The following is a 19,098-nucleotide window of genomic DNA, read 5'->3' as shown; positions in this document are numbered from 1 at the left end:
ATTGAACAAAAATACTGAAACGACGCGTCGTTTCCACATCCTACGAGTCTTTCCGATTACGACAGAGGCAAACCGCAAGCCATACCTCAAAAGTCGGATTTGGACGGCAAAATCCGCTCCCGAAAACTCTGGCTTTCAGGTTCCGTTACGTCGTACCTTAATTTTCTGTTTGTTTCCCGAGAAAATTTACGGAAAGAAAAACACAGAATGCGTTTCACGAAAATGAAAGCCAAACAGCCAAAATAATTGAAGGCTTTTAGTTAAAAGCTTCAATTTCCTCGGATCCCAAAAATTTCAGAATCCTCGGAGTTCCCAAATAAAGAAATTTCGCTTGGTTTTTTGTATTTTTTTGCAATGTTTTGTGATTGAAACATTCGGAGAAGATGAAAGTGAAGAACGAGAGGCAGAGTTGGGCGGCGGTGTCGCCGTCCGAGGTTGTCTATCACTTCGGCACCAGTGGACTTTCCGTTGCGGCGGCCACCGCAGTAACTCATCCTCTAGGTAATTTATGGAACCCAAAAAGTTTACTTTTTCCTCCTTTTTGCGGCTTCCAACATGTTTGTTTTGTTTGCCTCTGTAAAAATTTCACCTTTTCAGCTTATGTTGTAGCAGAATTTTAAACATTTTGTTATTTATTTGGTTTGATTCATGGGTTGTTCAAACTCCGGTTTGGTTGGTTCTGCATCGATTTATCGTTGTTTCGATTTTGATAGAGATGATGGTATTAAGATTTGGCAATGCATCAGATTAAGAATCGGAGAAATTTTATGGTTTGGCGGCCACATTGACCCGTTTTGTTACTAATTCACGTGTTATTTAGTTATGCACGATTTCTCATTGTTCGGAGTTTGATAGAGATTATGGTATTAAGATTTGGCAATGGATCAGACGTAGAATCGGAGAAATTTTATAGTTTGGGGGCCACATTGACCCATTTTTGTTACTAATTCATGTGTTATATAGTTATGCATGATTTCTCATTGTTCCGAGTTTGATAGAGATTATGGTATTAAGATTTGGCAATGGATCAGACGTAGAATCGGAGAAATTTTATAGTTTGGAGGCTACATTGACCCCGTTTTGTTACTAAAAAATTCACGTGTTATATAGTTATGCACGATTTCTCATTGTTCGGAGTTTGATAGAGATTATGGTATTAAGATTTGGCAAAGGATCAGACGTAGAATCGGAGAAATTTTATAGTTTGGCGGCCACATTGACCCCGTTTTGTTACTAATTCACGTGTTATATAGTTATGCATGATTTCTCATTGTTCGGAGTTTGATAGAGATTATGGTATTAAGATTTGGCAATGGATTAGACGTAGAATCGGAGAAATTTTATAGTTTGGCGGCCACATTGACCCCATTTTGTTACTAATTCACGTGTTATATGGTTATGCATGATTTCTCATTGTTCCGAGTTTGATAGAGATTATGGTATTAAGATTTGGCAATGGATCCGATTTAGAATCGGAGAAGTTTTTTAGTGTGACCGCCATATTGACCCATGTTGTTACTAATTCACGTGTTATATGGAATGGACAACATGGTTAATCTCTTATGGACCTAGGTACAGTGTGACTAAATAGATACATCTCTATGATAGTCTTGCTCAAAAACTTCTCGGCATGATGAACAGAGGCTGTAGATTGTAGGTTAAGGGAAAATTTGAGAGATGCAAAGATTTTATTTATCTCCACTGGTGGGATGCAGATGTTCTCAAAGTTAGGCTGCAAATGCAACTTGTTGGGCAGAAGGGTCCTCTCACTGGAATGGTATTTTTCCCAGCTCTTTTCGTAGGTGCATATCTTGATCCAATTTATCAGCGTGGATCGTGATAAAGGTGTGATGTGCAGGGCCGGTTATTTCTCCATACTTTTAAAAAGGAAGGGCCAAGATTTTTGTATCTGGGATTGACACCGGCATTGACAAGGTCTGTTCTTTATGGGGGTCTTCGTTTAGGCTTGTATGAACCTTCAAAGTATGCCTGCAATTGGGCTTTTGGATCCTCCAATCTTTTTGCTAAGATTGGGTCTGGAGGATTTGCAGGTGCAATTGCAACTGCATTGACGAATCCAGTTGAGGTTTTGAAGGTAATGCCATCGTGGTGGGCCTTGTTGAACTTTTTGCTTTCTATTTCTTGAGACTTGACTTCAAGATCATTTCATTTGCTTCCTTTCATTAGGTGCGGTTACAGATGAATCCAAACTTGAGTCCAACAGGAGAACTGCGTAGAATTGTTACTGAAGAGGGAGCGAAAGCGCTTTGGGAGGGGGTTGGCCCTGCTATGGCTAGAGCTGCTATGTTGACTGCATCACAACTAGCAACATATGACGAAACCAAGCTGGTCAAGTTCTAAGTAATTTCCATTTGTTTCTAAATCATTAATGTTTGATTGGCAATAGGAAAGTGTTCGTCTCATTTTTCTTTAATTCATTCTGACTTCAAATTTTGTCCCGACTTTTTTTTGAATGCAGACACTGATTAGGTTGACATCACTCGAAGAAGGATTCCATCTTCATCTCATGTAAGACACTGTTGCCAATGTTCTTATCTATCTCAGGTCTTTCATTTCTTCAACTGAAGTAGATTAACTTGGTGATAGTACATCGATCAAAACTAAATATATTATGCACCTTGTGAAGCTCAAGCACAGTTGCAGGCTTGGTGAGTACCCTCGTAACTGCACCCGTGGACATGGTAAAAACCCGTCTCATGTTGCAACAGGAATCTAAAAAGGCAGGAAACTATAAAAATGGATTTCATTGCGCATACCAGGTATAGATTACATAGTCTTTTCATTTCCGCTACAGTTTAATGGTGTTTTTTCTTGGTGTATTTGGATTTCTTTTCTAGAACACAGTTTATAAACACATTAAATTGGAATAGGTTGTCGGCATGTGGTTAACATTTGATTTGCCTCTGGAAAAGCTTTCACAACCTTAACAGTCGGCAGCTGTAATTGAGCATGATAACTTGGTCCTGTTTTATTTTGCGTTGGTTCGTTGTAGAGTCTATATGGTCTACACTGACTCTTGGCGTCCCAGAAATTAATTCCTTGCGTAGATCTTATTTGATGTGCTATGGTGTGTTGTTTCAGGTTATGCTTACAGAAGGTCCCAGGGGTCTTTACAAAGGGTGAGTTTCCCTTCAAGCTCGAATACTCATGCTTTTCGTATACACCTTCAAACTTTCCGATATTATAGTCTTTGGATTCAATAGAATCAGCGGTGCGTAGTTTGAATTTTCGTGTAACTACAGAGAAAACGTCTGTCTGAGTGCCTACATTAGTAATAAGGTGTTAAACTTTTCAGGAGCCTTGCAACTTTTGCAAGACTGGGTCCACAAACTACAATTACCTTCATACTCTGCGAGAAGTTGCGTGAGCTTGCCGGATTGAATGCAATCTAAGCCTCGGCATTGGCAGCCTGCAATCGCCCCCGCTTCTGGCTGCAATGAGAATTTTTTCGAATCGGCAGGTAACGCACCCCACATTCCTGAAAACTCCGATTTAGAGGAAGGGAATTACTTGTACCTGTTCGGGCTAGATTCGTCCCTCGCACAGCTCCCCGGGGCCTTGCCTGTCGGGCAAGGTTTGCTGCTTGGTGCGCTGCAATATGAGTTTGCTATTATTAGTTTGAATGGTGCCTTTGTACGGCCTTTGTTAGGCCTTGAGGCTCTCAATCAAAACTAATATAGATCTGAGCGTGCCATTGTTACCTTTGTATAACATATTGTTATTTTTTGGTTTTTAACTGGGTTGATTACTTGTGTCACAGGTTACTTAGACTTATTGATCTTACTGGATTGTTACTGATGGGTTAAGTTTGTAATAAGGTTCTTTTTCTTGCCTTGTAAACAAGGACTTTTACTCATGATATTATATGACCCAATAAAGGAAGTTCAGGGCCCTTCCAACTATTTCTTTGATTACAGTTAACACTAAAGAAGCAAGGTTAACTAGTTTAGCTAGATTAATCACAAATGAACTTTGAAAAGCAGTTGAAAATGGTTTACAACACAAACAAAGATGCATTAAACAACATATCTACTTTACATAAGTACAAACAAAAGAGACTGGGGAAAGATTAGAACTTTTTCAGGCAAGGTTCATCCTCTTGTAGCCACTTCTTTTTGTGTTTTACAAGGGTTGTAATCTTTGGGGAATGAAAGGTAAAACGAGTTTACAAAAAGGGAATTGATACTAAAACGCTGGGGAAAAGTAGCAGAGCTTCTAAAACTTGACAAAAGATGGCTTTCTATGGTAAATCTATGACTAAAAGAACAAAGTCTAGACAAACTAAAGTTTTCTGCTTTCTTGCTTGTTTGAAAGCAAAGTGGGATGCCTTTTGATTGAATGGTTGAGTGTCTATATCTCTGTGGTCTTTTGATGTTTTTATAGACATTTTAACCCAACTGTACAAGTTTTGCCTTTTGGTGATGTCCTCCGGAACGTGGTGAGTCGCCACTTATTTACCCATCCATACCCTCAAAAAGTACTTTTTGCTGGGGTGAGCTGCCCTTCTAAGTGTCACTTCTCTTATAGGCCTATTGCCTATTCCTTGACAAAAATGATTTTTAATTCTTCTTTGGTTGTTGTCTTGTCCGAGCCCAATCCTCCCTTTGCTTTTTGTGTTCTTGAGCCTTCACTCTCACCAAGCCCATCATTAAATATCCACTCAAACAATACTTGCTCTACATATTGGTTTTGTTTAGGCAGTTTTACAGAACAATGGCATAAGGTGGTTCCATGCATCATTGTCATTCCACATTTTTTCGCTCGAACTCGGTTGTATTTAATTGAACAGGAAATCTCTCCGACTTCCTCTATCATCGATATGAGATTTTAAAGTAAACTCCAGATACGTACAATCACTCGTGTCGTTTTCCGTTTTCTATCTACTGTTTGAAGTATTTCCAAAAATTGATTGAGTTAGAATTTAGAAGCCTATTAAGCAACAATATTTGTTTGTATTTGATTAGCAGGGCCCTTGATTAGAGATTTAGGTACAACTAACTTGTATGTTGACTTTAGGGAGAGTTTCTAGACCAATCCCTCGTGTGCCGACAATTGGGGAGAACCTTCCTTTGATAAGATATCACGGTGACAGTATTACATGCTCATCCTGCACTATCATGTGATTTGGTTTTTTCTACATAATGATGTTGACTTTTGATACCGATACTTATCCTTATGCGGTCAAAGCAATGTTTAAAATATCCACAAAATTGTTATATTTCCGTCGAAATATCTTAAAAACCATGGATTGATATGGAAAGAGGGGAGGGGGGTTGAAATGCAAACTTCATCTTATATCGGTGAAATTGATGATATTTTGACTATAGAAAATTTGTCGAAACTCATTGCAAATTTCAAACTTTTGATAATTTTTTTGATAATTTTTTCTCTTATTTCAACTAAATCTGAATGAATTGATGTACACACCGTATTACAAATTTTCATAATGTTCATCAAAGACAATACATATCAATAGCTCTATAATTTACGTGTTAATATTTACACTTATATTTGTATTTTAAACACTGGGTCTAAGACGTCACAGACTCACAGTCTTATTGCCGATCAAATTATTCCAAAAAAGACGGCTCCTCAAGTCACCCGTCGGCCCACTTTTACAAATCTTGACCCGGGAGGATATTCCAACGTGGCATTGGGTCCTACTAACATGTGAGCTGGTTCTTGGTGGCGTCCAGTTAATAGAAAGAGGATTCCGGATTCATTTTGTAGGAATCTTTGGATCCTCGTATCCTAATTGTTTATAATATATTGTGCAGTTAATTTTTGTCAGATATTATTTGTGTTTAATTTTAATAAAAAAAATTAAATAATTTCTGATCGCGCGATGTACAATAAATGACTAAGATGTGAGGATCTTAAGATCCCCACAATTTGAATCCGGTTAGGAATCAAATCCCAATTAATAGTCTTTCTAATCATCAGCCCAAGTGGTTTTTTAAATTGCATTTTTATTTATGTGGTCTGCAAATTAGTTTTTTGCTTTAAAGGAAACGAAATTGAATCCCATCCGGATCCATTATGTGGGGATCATAGAGATTCCCACATCTTAGTTATTCATTATATATCATGCAGTCATAAATCATATATTTTTTTTATTTAAAACTAAACACAAATAATATCTGATGAAAACTGACAGCATGATCTACGATGAACAACTAAAATGTGGGGATCCCTCCACAAAGTGAATCCGGAAATGATCCTCTTCCAAAGGAAACTACCCTTATTGTCCCAAAGAAAAAAAGAAAGTAAATTAAAAGTAAAATTATACGACATGAGGGGCGGATGCAATATTTATTGAGCAACATAGCAAATTTCATACAAATTTATGATCATCGTAGCATCGCAATATAATAAGGGGAACTTTAACGAAAAACCCATGATATTATTTATTTTAATGAAAAATCACATTTTTACACTAAAAAGTCAATTCTAGTACTATTCATTTTACCATTTATTTTGTCCTTATCGTTAAAACTCAAAATTTTCAAACATTTTTCATTAGTTTTTCCTATTTGTAATTTTCACATGTAGAGTTGAGCAACTTATATAAAATAAGTTCAATGTCACGTAGTGTTTTAGTTCAATGTTACATTGTGATGTGAAGAAAAACTTACACCTGACAATGCATATTGGACAAGAGACGCCATGTGACAGTGAACATGTTCCACGTTAGTCCTTATCCCTCACATTACCTTACATTACGGTAACATGACGTCACGTGGCGATGAACTTGTTATTTGTAAGTCATTATCTTTGGACAAACTCCTCTGCTATGTTATTTGTAAATTTAAGGAGTGATTATCTTATGTCACCAATGACAAACTCCTCTGCATAAAATTTTGGGAGCATTTTTGCTCATCACCATAAATTATGATGTATGCTCATCATACACCTAATCAATTGACACGTGTCATTTCATTTAATCTTGATTAATTTGTTTCAAAATTGAAAAACTAACATTTAATGTGAAAGTTAAATAGAGTTAAGCGAAATGACACATGTAAATTAATTAGGTGTATGGTGAGTATACACCATAGTTTATGGTGGTGAGTAAAAATGCTTCCAAAAATTTTTCCGCAGAGTGAAAACCAAAACAATGCATGCCTAATTTTAACTGGGAAATGGATTCTCTCCGGATCATTTCCTCCTATTTCATAAAATTAGGGAATTTGTACCATTAAAATTTGATCTAATGGTTGAAGTTATTATAACTTTTAAATGACCTCTCTTTGTAGCCGTTAAATCAAATTTCAATGGTAAAAAATGATTCTCTGATTTGATGATTAGAAGGAAGAGATTTGGAAATGATTCATTTCCTTTTAATTTGATGGATTAGAAGGAAGGGATTCATAAATGATCCCTTTCCTTTTAAGTGAAAGTCAGAAAGTTTGTCTGTTTTAACGTTGGGAGAGCAGTCAGCAGTGCAAGCACTGCAACTTGCAACGTTAAAATAGTGACGTGGCAGTGTAACTGTTGGACAACCTTGTTGGAGTTGGAAGAGAAGCAGCTTTGGCGGGACAGTCTGGCGTGCTTATCCTTTTGCCGCTGTTTCAGCACTAAATTACACTCCTACCATTTTTCTTTTTGTCCAAACTACCCTCCCTACCTTTCTTTCTTTAGTTACCATCCTACCCCCTTGCTTTGCAAAAGTCTCACCAGCTTTTACTTCCAAAACACGGCAATGTCCGAACTCCTTGTGGAAACGACATTGATCGCATTTAGTCAACGACTCAAAACGCAGCTAACCCAAAATTGTAGTGAAAATGATCGTTAATAAAAAAAAAGGTTTGTATTGATACATCGAACGTCAATATATTCTTCAAAATGGTCACACGTGAATCGTTTATAACTTTTGGAACGAAATAATAAATTAAATGTGACTATAAGTGACACATTGTTACAAAAATTTCAATTGAAGTAGCAAATTGATAAATTTCAACAAAGCATATGATTCAGGTGACATGAGCAAACTTACAGTAGATTCTTCTATATGGTCGCCTGTATATCATTTATGACATGGGTAAGAAGTTTTATGTGATAAAGAAATGTAAAATCTCATCTTTTTTTATATGTTAGTCATACAAACAGTGATCTGTTCGTTGAACACTAATATATCTTTGTAACTATGGCTTATTATAATCATGTGTTATTTTTTAGCAATGTCATGAGCATGTGCTTGCACACGCACACTCACCATGCCTTTCATTTTCTGCATACAATTTTGGAAATGTCTAGAGTTGTCTCAATACAAGAAAAGGTGAAACATAATAGGGCCAAACATAGATGGCCATTGCCATGTGGGATTTAAGATTCTCTTACTATTCGGTCCATTTGCTAGAAGAATGGTCGGAGAATAACTCTTTGACATGTGATTGTTTATTCAATTTAAAATAATAAGGTCAAAATTTGTTTTCGGATTAGTTGTCTGGAGCCTAAGGACTAAGTAATCAAGACCATTCAAATTGAATATGAAAATCCCTATTAACCAATTCTGCTAGTCTGCCTAACATAATCCAGGAGCTCCGATTTCTCTTTCACACAAACTAAAGCTTTAGATTTTTTGTCTTTAAATTCCAAACAGTAAGGTTCGTAGAGCATCCAAATTGAAATAGAAACAAGGTGGGGAACTTTTTTTTTTAACACTAATTAAGTTTATACACAAATATAAAGCAAGCATATTTAAATTTATCTTCTATCCTTTTCAGATTTTTTTTCTTTAGAATATAATTAGCGTATTAGGACAATACTTCTATCTTTGAATAAAGTGTCTATATGTTCTTAGGAAAAGTAATATATATACAAAATGGTAGTGAAGACAAAGTCTTTTTCACTATTACATGTTATATAACATTTTAAGTGGTCAAATTATTATTATTATTATTATTTTTTGCTTTGCATTGTTAGTGGGCACATTGAAAGTGTTTCATTCTTTTTTGCTTGAGTACTTTTAATAATTTTCAACGCATAAGAATAAACAAATTGAGCATCTCTTCATTAGAACTATGACTGCAGTTGATAACAAATTTATTTTTCTTATTATTGTGACAAAGTTGTTATATTTACGAGAAATATTTATTCTTTACATGCCAACTTGTACCATTATGGTCTCAATCATCCTTTATTATCTCTGTAATCGGAAAATCTTTTTCTGGGGTACATTGTAAAATTTTTGTGGTAAAAAAATAACTTGCATGAAACAAGTTTAGAGCCACATAATATACCTGTCAACTAAACACAACATTATTTGAGTATTCTTAAGTGATAACATCATGTAGCAATATTTCGAGCACGGTGAAAAATCTTGAACTCTTTGTAGAAGAAAATTTGTCGTAGGACAACTTGATCATAATTGTTATATTATTTTTTACGAGAAATATTTCAGTAGAACAACAACCTAATCATGTGACTAAGCTTGAAAAGGGTAGAAAGGTAAGTTCACTCAAACTCATTTCATCTGGTCTAAAGTGGCAGTCCTGTAATAAACATGAAATGCGCGGGTAAAGCCCCAGATTCTCCCTTCGACGACTCCGCGTAGGAAAAAATAATAAAAAAAAGAAGAGGAAATCTAGAGAGAGAAAATATTAGAGAGGGAGAGAGAAACAAAACAAAGAAACCGGAGAAGTTCGAGAGAGAAAGTGGAAGACAGAGAGAGAGAAGGCAGGCATTAATGGCGGAAGGAGGGAAGAAGGAGAGGAACTCGCACGGCGAGGACAGCGTGAAGCTGTTCGTCGGCCAAGTGCCGAAGCACATGACGGAGGCTCAGCTCCTCGCAATGTTCAAAGACTTCGCTCTCGTCGACGAAGTCAACATCATCAAGGACAAGGCCACGCGCGCTTCCAGAGGTTTCAAATCTCTCTCTCTCTCTCTCCCCTCCTCTTTCTCTCTCTACATTCTCTGTTCCGCTTAGCAATCTTGTTTGAGTTGAAAAATGTGCGTATCTTGATTTGGTTAGTGTGTGTGATTTTCCACGATTTGGAGGATTGTGGCGTTTAGTAGCTGAATTGGTATTTGAAACCCTAATTTCGTGCTCGGATTTGTGCGGGCATGTGTGTGTTTGCAGGGTGTTGCTTTGTGATATGCCCGTCGAGGGAGGAGGCGGATAAAGCGGTCGATGCGTGTCATAACAAGACGACTTTGCCCGGGGTTAGTGCAATTTGCAGCTCTTTCCACTGTACTTAAGTGTGCTTCTTTTGTTGTTTTAGTTAGTAGGCTCATAGCTTCGAATTTCGGAGAATGTGATTCAAATCTAAGCTGGTAAAGTATGAATAGATGATTTCGTAAGTCATTCGAAAGTGTATACAATTAATAGTAGGAAGAGTAGCTGCGTAGTGTCTGACTATTTGTCGATCGCAGATCACGGTAATTTGAACTTTTAACAGTAACTAAACTATATCCACTTACTTAATTTGAGAATGTTGATACTTGTGACCAAAAGGTTCTGCAATTAATATACCGTAGGAAAAAGGGAAATGAATAGCCTCATGGTAAAGTTCCTTTGTTTTTATTCCTAGTTAAATTGCAATAGGCTCCTTTGACATTTGTAGAGGGCTAGCAAATTTACATCAGATGAGATATGGACATGATGTTAATCCCAAGAGGGTGTTGTAAGATCGATTTGATGAAATGGGTATTGTAATTTGCGTATGGTAATGCAGATTGGCCTAACGACTACTGAAAGTAGAGTATCAGGGCATGACCATGCATGAGATATTGGCTACAGTGCCCACCCAAAAAAGAAAAAAAAAGGGGTTTAGGGTTAGATTATGAACTGATTTAATTGGCTCTGCCCCATGAAAGTTTTAAGGTGCAACCGGTGCCCTGAAAAAAAAAAAAGATACAATTTTGGCAAACTTCGATATGGTTATGATGTCAATTTACAAAATAGTTAAATAAAGAAGGCTGCATGCTTGTTCCAGAAAATATGAGTATCAGTGACTGGGTTACATCATGTGAGTAAAGTATTGAATTTGTCCAACATTGCAGGCAATCTTCTTTTGGTACAGTATATCCACTTGAATCCATGATTGGCAGATTGATATTTGGACAATTTTATATAAAATGTGTGCTTATGCAACTTGGCATTTTCCTGGCATAGGTCTTAGAGCGACTGGGGGAGCCTATGTAGGCCTTGCTGGACCTTCAAGTGGTTTCCCAGGCAAGATTCTCAGTTGGGCTCTTGCCTATGCCTGCTAATGCGACTTTACACAAATGTATTACTTGATAAAAGAAACATAAAGTCAACTAAAAATTTGTTGTCTGTCCACTTTTTCCTAGGCTGGTGTTAACTTTTCGCAGTTTGTGCTTTTAGTTCCTCTTGTTGTGTTTGTTATTCTCAGCTGATTCGAAGCTACCCTGTTCTTTCTGTCCAATCCAGGCATCTAGTCCTTTGCAAGTGAAGTATGCTGATGGCGAGTTGGAAAGACTAGGTTAATACATTTTCATGATTTAATTACTGATTTGTCTTGTTCCTATGAAGTTTTGTTGAACCAATGCTTATTGTGTATTTTTTTTGTTCATCCCGTTTATTTATTGGTTATTATACGTACCCTAATTATTAATCTTTGCCTTCCCCTGCAATCCAGAACATAAGCTCTTTATTGGTATGCTTCCGAAGAATGTTTCCGAAGTTGAAGTTTCTGATCTTTTCTCTCAATATGGGACAGTAAAGGACCTACAAATATTAAGAGGTTCTCAGCAAACGAGCAAAGGTATGTTTAGCCCCTCGGGGTTGGTTTATTCCTAGGCAAACACTAAAATATACTGATTGTCAACTAATAAATGAATTTTCCATGCCCTTTTCTTTTGGCAGGCTGTGCATTCTTAAAGTATGAGACAAAACACCAAGCTCTTGCTGCCCTTGAAGCCATCAATGGAAAGTATAAAATGGAGGTTTGTGTCTAATGCATGTTTTGGTGGCTGGAAATGTATATTGAAAACTGTTAATATGCACGTAGTATTGGATGTTCTGTATTCTATTACATTGGCAGAAACATTTTATTTTTTCTGATTGGAGGGGACCATAATGATGGATGATAAGCCAGCCATCAAAGATTTTGTCTAATTATCCTTGTGTATCAAATTAATAAAAAGGCTTGTATGCTTACTCATTGACTCATTGATTTGAATTTGTTCTTGACATTTGCTTATAAATACGACAACTTGGTAGTAGTATGGATCTATCAATACAAGGCTCTAACCCACTCTTATGGCTCGTGTATCAGGGTTCAAGTGTTCCTTTAGTTGTCAAATGGGCAGACACAGAAAAGGAAAGGCTAGCTCGGCGAGCTCAGAAAGCTCATTCCCAGGCTGCTAACGAGCCAAATGGTGATTCACAACATCCTTCATTATTTGGAGCCTTGCCCATGGGTTATGTTCCCTCGTATAATGGTTACGGTTATCAGGTCAGTTTTTTTCCACAATTATGTCTCTATAAACTACTTTTTTCTTTGTTTCGTTTTTCATGGTGAGGAAACCATTAGCACTTTTGTAGTTGGGCTTTGGCATCAGAGTATAATGACCTACGCTATATATGAATTCCTGACCTTATATCCATGTAGGGTCTTATGTAGTAATGGAGTAATGTCATATTTCATTTCCTCTGTAGGCTCCTGGGACTTATGGACTCATGCCATACCGCATACCTGGATTGCAGAATCAACAAGGTTTCCAAAATATGATGCCCCCCATAAACCAAGAAAATGCTTTGCATAGAATCACACCTCGCAATATTGCCCCTAGAAATTTTCCTATGCCTCCTACAAGTTATGTGGCCTCTGCTTATCATGCAGTTCCAGGTCTTCGGCATCCGATGATGTATCCTGGAGGAATAATGAGCCACCAGCCATTGAGTTCACCTGGTTCAGTGTCACCTACAGTTGTGAACATTAATCCAGCATCGCCTGGCACTAGTAAAAGCCCTGGGGGTCAGGTTGAAGGTTGTTATCTACACGTTTATTTATTTTTTCAAATTAGAAATATAGTTCTTGGTGGTGGTACTTTGTGAGTTACTCTTATCTTCTTTGATTAGGTCCAGCTGGTGCTAATTTGTTTATCTATCACATACCTCAAGAATTTGGAGATCAAGAGCTTGCCAATGCTTTTCAACCATTTGGTAGGGTTTTGAGTGCCAAGGTTTTTGTTGATAAAGCAACTGGCGTCAGCAAATGTTTCGGTGAGAATATTCTCAACTTAGTTTTGATTGCAATGCAAGTTATGTGGAAATTTTTACCCTCTAATCAGTCTCTGGTTTGCAGGATTTGTAAGTTACGATTTACCAGAGTCTGCTGAATCTGCTATAAATATGATGAATGGATACCAATTAGGGGGTAAGAAATTGAAGGTCCAGCTTAAGAGAGACAACAAACAGAGCAAACCATATTGATTTGAAGGTGAGTTACACAAGGATGCGAGTCCTCTGGTCTTATGCAAATCGGATGTATGGGAGTCACTTCATCAACATCGTAGGAGCTGATCTGCAATTATAGGGCTATTCCATCCTTCTTGTAACTTCCTCAAGGGATTGAAAGCCCTCAAACTTGTAATTCATGGTGCATACTGTGCCAATACAATCTGTAATTTGGGTATCATGAAAGTTCATTTAGTCAGTAACTATCAATTTATTCATTCTTCTCTCATGAACATCTGGATGTATACTTGATCCCTAATTCTTTCGTTTTCACAGTTCAAAGACATTTTCATATTTTCTTTCGTTTCTTATCTCATTTGCTGTATCCCGGTGACTTGTTTTAATGTGGCATACGTTGAAGTAAGTAGGTAATCAGCAAGCAGTCTTCTATTTGAAAAGGTATGTTGTATACTCATGCCAGAGTTACATTTTAGGTACAGTGGTTGTCTCTGCTATTTCTTAGTTATCATTTGAATGCTGTGCATTTAATTTATAAGTTGATGCTATTCATTTTGGTTCTTCTTTGGGTGTTCATTTTTTTTCTATATTCGCTATTTAGCATTTAATCGTAGATAGGAGCACTTGCTACTAATATATTTTTATTCCCATGAAGGTTGGTAGGTAAATTTTGATTTTTGTAGCCTACCAGTTAATAGATACTTGTCTCCCAATATGTTAAATATTTCATGGACTTTACTGCTGCAACGGTTACAATTTAAATATATCATGGACTTTGTTGCTGCAACGGTTGTGATTTAAGATGTTCTTATCCAAGTTGTATCTGGCACTATGTTATGAAATTTTGGAGATTTGGCTGGCTCATTTTCATGCGGATGTATGTTGGACTGAAGTTTGAGCATGTTTTATGTCTTTAGCTACATTCACGAGTACTAAACTGCCTAAATATTGCTGTTGTTGTGGGGTAAATGTAGACTCTGCATCTGTAGTCTCAGTTTTTTCTCCTTTGCTATTAACTATCAAATTACCAGGAGATTGAGGCGTTTTCAGTAGCAGATGAAAGAATTCACAGCACCCGTATTGTAGTCCAGATTGTCGCTGATGAAGGTATGCCATAACCTTGGACACATCAATAGTTCCTTTTGAAATTTTGATTGACTTGAGTATTATTATTGTTTATAAGCATAACTCGTTAACTTGTGTTGTGGACATCATCTCTCTCTCTCTCTCTCTCTCTCTCTCTTGTTTACGCCTGTTGTACCCTTTCGTGCAGAGTCTGCTGAATGTATATGTTCCTTGATCTTTGTTGTTAGGAGTTTGGTGCTTTTATATAGATTCAAAGATTGATTTGTCGCATACCATGGGTTGACCTTGGTCAAAATAACTTGGAACGAAAAATAAGAAACGCGGAAACTTAGATCACTTGGATTGAATAATGAGTAGGGTTCAGGATGAACGAAGTGGAAAAGGTTGCCTAGGTTGAACGTGCATGTGGAGGAAGCTGGATTGAGATCATTTGTTTGTCGGGAATGTAATTATCTTGTTGATGTTGTTAAAATGCATATGTTTGTCTATCATTATGACATTGATGTGAACCACTGTATCTCTCCTGCTACACTAGCTAACTTTCTGTCCCCTTCTGTTGGATCTCCTTTTGAAATTTCGAAATCGGTACTTTGATATCTGCAGCTAGCAAAGCTTCGTGGTGCTTCAGCTCGATGCCGCATCCCACCACCATTTTATGCTCATTGATTGATGTATCTCTGAGGCCCAACGGTGAATTCTCATATTTCTGTCGTCTCGTCCCAACGTTTTACCTTCCAGTCCTCCTGTAAGCACAAGTCAATTAACTTAGGTAAAAGAGTAATTGCTTTTTGTTTCGTTTTGTTGCAATCGACTTAAGTTTTTTTTACCATATGGAACTCCAATTCTGCATCTCTAAGCTTCACTGCACAGAAATGGTAGATAGATTGTATCTCACTACATTTTATGGTAATAGCAAAAAGTGTTCTTGTGAGTTGTAAAGGTTATATTATATATGCTCAATTTAACTAAAAAAATCTCATAATTTGTTGTGAAAGAGTGTACATTATAGTTGTTGTCAAGGCCCACTTTGGTGGTGGGGAAAAAGTTATAATTGTAACGGGTTTTATACTCTTCTTTTTATGTCTCTCTCATTACGTGACGACTGATCTTCCGTCAGCAACCATCGGGTGCGTGACAACTGATCTTCCATCACCAACAAAATGAAAAACAAAATGTATTTTGTATTTGCATGAGTGGATAGGGAGTTAGGTTTTCATCTATGTGTCCGGGTTTAAAGCTCTTTCTCCCTCAAATTATTATAACAGTATCCCTCCCTTAATAATAAATTTAAAAAAAAATGTATTTTGTTGCAGTTCTATTAGATTAGAAATGTGATTATGTAAATCCTAGTAGATATGGGAATGTATCTTATATTCCTATTAGGAGTAGATTACCTATTAAATGTTGTAATCCTAAAGGGTAAGGAATTAACCTTTCCTACTACTACAAATGAAGGCAGAATGGGACGGAATAACAGACACCCACAATTACACATCTCTCTTTCTCTCTACTATTGCCTCATCTTCCTTCTCTCTGGCCTCCATAGTTGTTCAGTAAATTATGCTTACAACATATTTTGTATTTTACGGCGGAAACATTAAAGTAAACATACAATATGAGCGATTCAAAAGTGACTTGATGTGATACACGGAGGGACTCAAACGACAATCTTGCAATCGAATACTGACCTTATATACACAATGTTATATTGACGTATTGATACCAAATACCAAAATTATATCTACCAAATATTGATTACATATCAACAAACATCTTGGCAAGTTGTTTCTTTATTTTTTTTGGTATCAAATTCCAAGCTCTCTCGATCACTCTCTTGGTGCCCGGTCCCCATTCTCTCAAAGTGTCTCAATCTCCCTACTCATGACTTCCCAACATCGTTAAAATTCTCAAAACTCAAAAGCTTGATGTCGAATTCTGGGCAATATTCTCTCTTTTTTCTCATCCTTTGTCAAGTCATTACAACTCCCCTTCAGGCTTTCAGTTCCTTCTAGTAATGACGTAGTGTTGCTAGTGCACAAGAAAACTTTACTTGCACCATATTAGATACTTTTTTCTTTTAGGAAAACTAATGAAAATGGCTTGAAAATTTTGAGTTTTAGCGATAAGGACAAAATAAATGGTAAAGTGAATAGTACCATGATTGACTTTTTAATGTAAAAATGTGGTTTTTCGTTAAAGTGAATAGTACCATGAGCTTTTCGTTAAAGTTCCCTTATCTTTTTTCTGTCTCTCTAACACAAGGAAAGAAACAAACAAAAACATATCGTCATATGCAAGTTTTTTTTTTCTTATAGACAACAAATAAAATTTGGATCCCCTTTAGACTTTAGCGTCCGGAGTCTAAGAATAGGAAATTCAAGCCCTTGATTTGTGTTAGGTAGGCCAGCGAAATGGGTTAATTCAATTTGAGTGGTCTGGATTGCTTGGTCCTTGGACTCGGGATTGTGAGATCCGGAGTGGATTTCTGTCCCAAATATTATACTTATTAATAAGTTCTTAATAATACAAAGACACTTAAGAGAAGAATAATACAAAGACACTTTTTCTATTTTTCTAGAACCGAGTATACTTTGAGTTGTGGATGGCCTTTTAATATTGAGGTATTTATTGATTTGCCTCATGAACTTGTATAGAAGTGTCAATTTCCTCTCTAAATTTTAATTTTAGCCGATTACTCCCCTGAATTGTTATAATTAGCCAATTTCCCCATGAACTTTAACTTTAGCCGATTACCCCCCTAAAATATTATAAATAGCCATCTTATTACCTCCCTAGCGTTAGATTTTAAATTTTTCATCCATCCAATTTTCCATTCTTTTTGTCCCAATACATTGTCATGTGTTGTCCATGTAATCAAAATGGATAAAAAATGGATGGATGAAAATTTTTAAAATATAGTGTCAAGGGGGAAATTGGCCATTTACAAAAGTTCAGGGGGTAATCGGCTAAAATTAAAGTTCAATGGGAAAATTAGCTAATTATAAAAATTCAGGAGGATAATCGGCTAAAATTAAAGTTCAGAAGAAAAAATTAGCACCTCTATGCAAATTCAGTGGACAAATCGATAAATATGCCTTTAATACTTGTGCTCATGTGGTGTTGTACATGGTGCACTGTATTTATATGAACTTAATTATGTTCTGAACAACATTTGACTTTTGATGAGAAGCAACTTTCTGGAAAAAGCTTTTTGATGAGCGCATGAACTCATTGACTTATCAAATGAAATAATATATTGACGACTTCCTATGCCGAGAATTCTGGTGGTAGATTTACCAAAAATGGATCACAACATTACTTTACCTTTCTGAAAATTGAGTAGTGGATATAATTACAACGAGAAGCACATACGTATGTGTATATTTAAATTTAGGGTTTGTTTGAAATTACTTTTAAAATAACTGAAAACACTTTTGATGAAAATATTTTTAGAACTAATCAAACGTAAGTGAATCCTTAAAAAAACTCTTGAAGTGATTTCTAGCAGAAACACATAACTGATGCCTCCTTCAGGAAACAATTTAAGTGTTTTTAGAACCCAAAAATAATATCTTAGAAGCGCTTTCAATCATTTTTAAAAGCACTTCTAAATAAGGTCTTAGTCAAATAAAAATTAGGGGTTTTTTAACTTTAATCCTTCAAGAATATTGAAATTTAAAATAAACCTGGTGTTAGATTACATATTAATTATAATTCATTGATGTGTCCTTAATTCAAAATAATTAATGTGCATTTTATTTAATATCTCCCATTAAATATTTAAATTTATTAATATACAAATTTTAATTTTTTTTTTTGACCAAAAAAGAGTTTATTTATTTATTAATTTTATTTAACATTATTCAAACTTGAAAGACTCAATTAATGTACCTAAATGTTAGTACTAAAATGTGTGTACCGAAATGTATGTACCGAAATATATGCACCGAAATGTATTATATTAAATTAATGTTTGTATCAAAATGTTTGTATCGAAATGTATATACCGAAATATGTGTACCTAAATCTATGCACCGAAATGTATTATAATGAATTTAATATACCTAAATGAAGAAGACAAAGTACATCGAAATATATTGTATAACATCTAAATGTTTACAACAAAATATATTACGATAAATGAAATGAAAATGAAATAAAATTAATACATTAAAAATCAGGAAGAAAAAGAGAAATAATAAAAAAATTAAAATATAATTAATAAATGAGGTTATTAATGTATCAAGAGACTAAAATTAGATTTTGATCTTACTCATGGTTTTAATCTAAAAGTCATCTTTGTCAATGATTAAAATGAAGTTTTCTATAAAAATTAATAAGAAGAAATATCTTATTCATTCAGAGGAATTCTCCAACTTTGGCCAACAGTATCAGTCCATCCATTATGCATGGAAGCAAATCGCCCACGGGTTACCATATTCTATTGGATTTTTTACAAATGCACCCTTTGTTTTCTGTTGACTTTAATCACTTCATATACGATATAGGGTTGATCATAGTACATCATATATATAATTAAACGGTACTCTAATTTAATTTTAATTACGAACAGAGAAATTCGAACTTGTTCAAGCTTAACTTAGGAA

At 35.8% G+C, this 19,098-nt stretch overlaps 2 protein-coding genes and 1 long non-coding RNA gene across 6 annotated transcripts; all 3 read left to right on the top strand.

Annotated features, from left to right (window-relative positions):
* Positions 1-81: 81 nt before the first annotated feature.
* On the top strand, positions 82-3,923 carry LOC103449106 (uncharacterized). 4 transcript variants are annotated; one of them, XM_008388386.4, is made up of 8 exons: positions 82-501; positions 1,716-1,777; positions 1,859-2,095; positions 2,188-2,349; positions 2,480-2,529; positions 2,648-2,780; positions 3,103-3,140; positions 3,317-3,923. In XM_008388386.4, the coding sequence occupies exons 1-8, from the start codon at positions 384-386 to the stop codon at positions 3,411-3,413; spliced, it is 897 nt and encodes a 298-aa protein (XP_008386608.3). In that variant the 5' UTR covers positions 82-383; the 3' UTR covers positions 3,414-3,923. The 4 variants fall into 4 exon arrangements, with proteins under 4 accessions (XP_008386608.3, XP_070664681.1, XP_028945071.2 ...); XM_070808580.1 differs by having other exon boundaries at positions 364-501; positions 1,642-1,777; XM_029089238.2 differs by having other exon boundaries at positions 368-501; positions 1,579-1,777.
* A 5,624-nt stretch (positions 3,924-9,547) lies between these two features.
* Positions 9,548-13,680, top strand: LOC103449108 (RNA-binding protein BRN1). The gene is made up of 9 exons (XM_008388389.4): positions 9,548-9,884; positions 10,103-10,185; positions 11,417-11,468; positions 11,625-11,750; positions 11,852-11,931; positions 12,264-12,443; positions 12,647-12,977; positions 13,070-13,213; positions 13,296-13,680. The coding sequence occupies exons 1-9, from the start codon at positions 9,710-9,712 to the stop codon at positions 13,421-13,423; spliced, it is 1,299 nt and encodes a 432-aa protein (XP_008386611.1). The 5' UTR covers positions 9,548-9,709; the 3' UTR covers positions 13,424-13,680.
* Positions 13,681-14,372: 692 nt separating this feature from the next.
* On the top strand, positions 14,373-15,430 carry LOC139189323 (uncharacterized). The gene is made up of 2 exons (XR_011573117.1): positions 14,373-14,512; positions 15,095-15,430. It is a non-coding gene; the product is annotated as an uncharacterized lncRNA (long non-coding RNA).
* The last annotated feature ends 3,668 nt before the right edge of the window (positions 15,431-19,098 follow it).

The sequence above is a fragment of the Malus domestica genome, chromosome 11 (assembly GCF_042453785.1).
Source record: "Malus domestica chromosome 11, GDT2T_hap1".
Taxonomy (NCBI): Eukaryota; Viridiplantae; Streptophyta; class Magnoliopsida; order Rosales; family Rosaceae; genus Malus; species Malus domestica.
The sequence above is the reverse complement of the archived record's forward strand: the minus strand, read 5'-3'. Positions and strand labels throughout refer to the sequence as shown.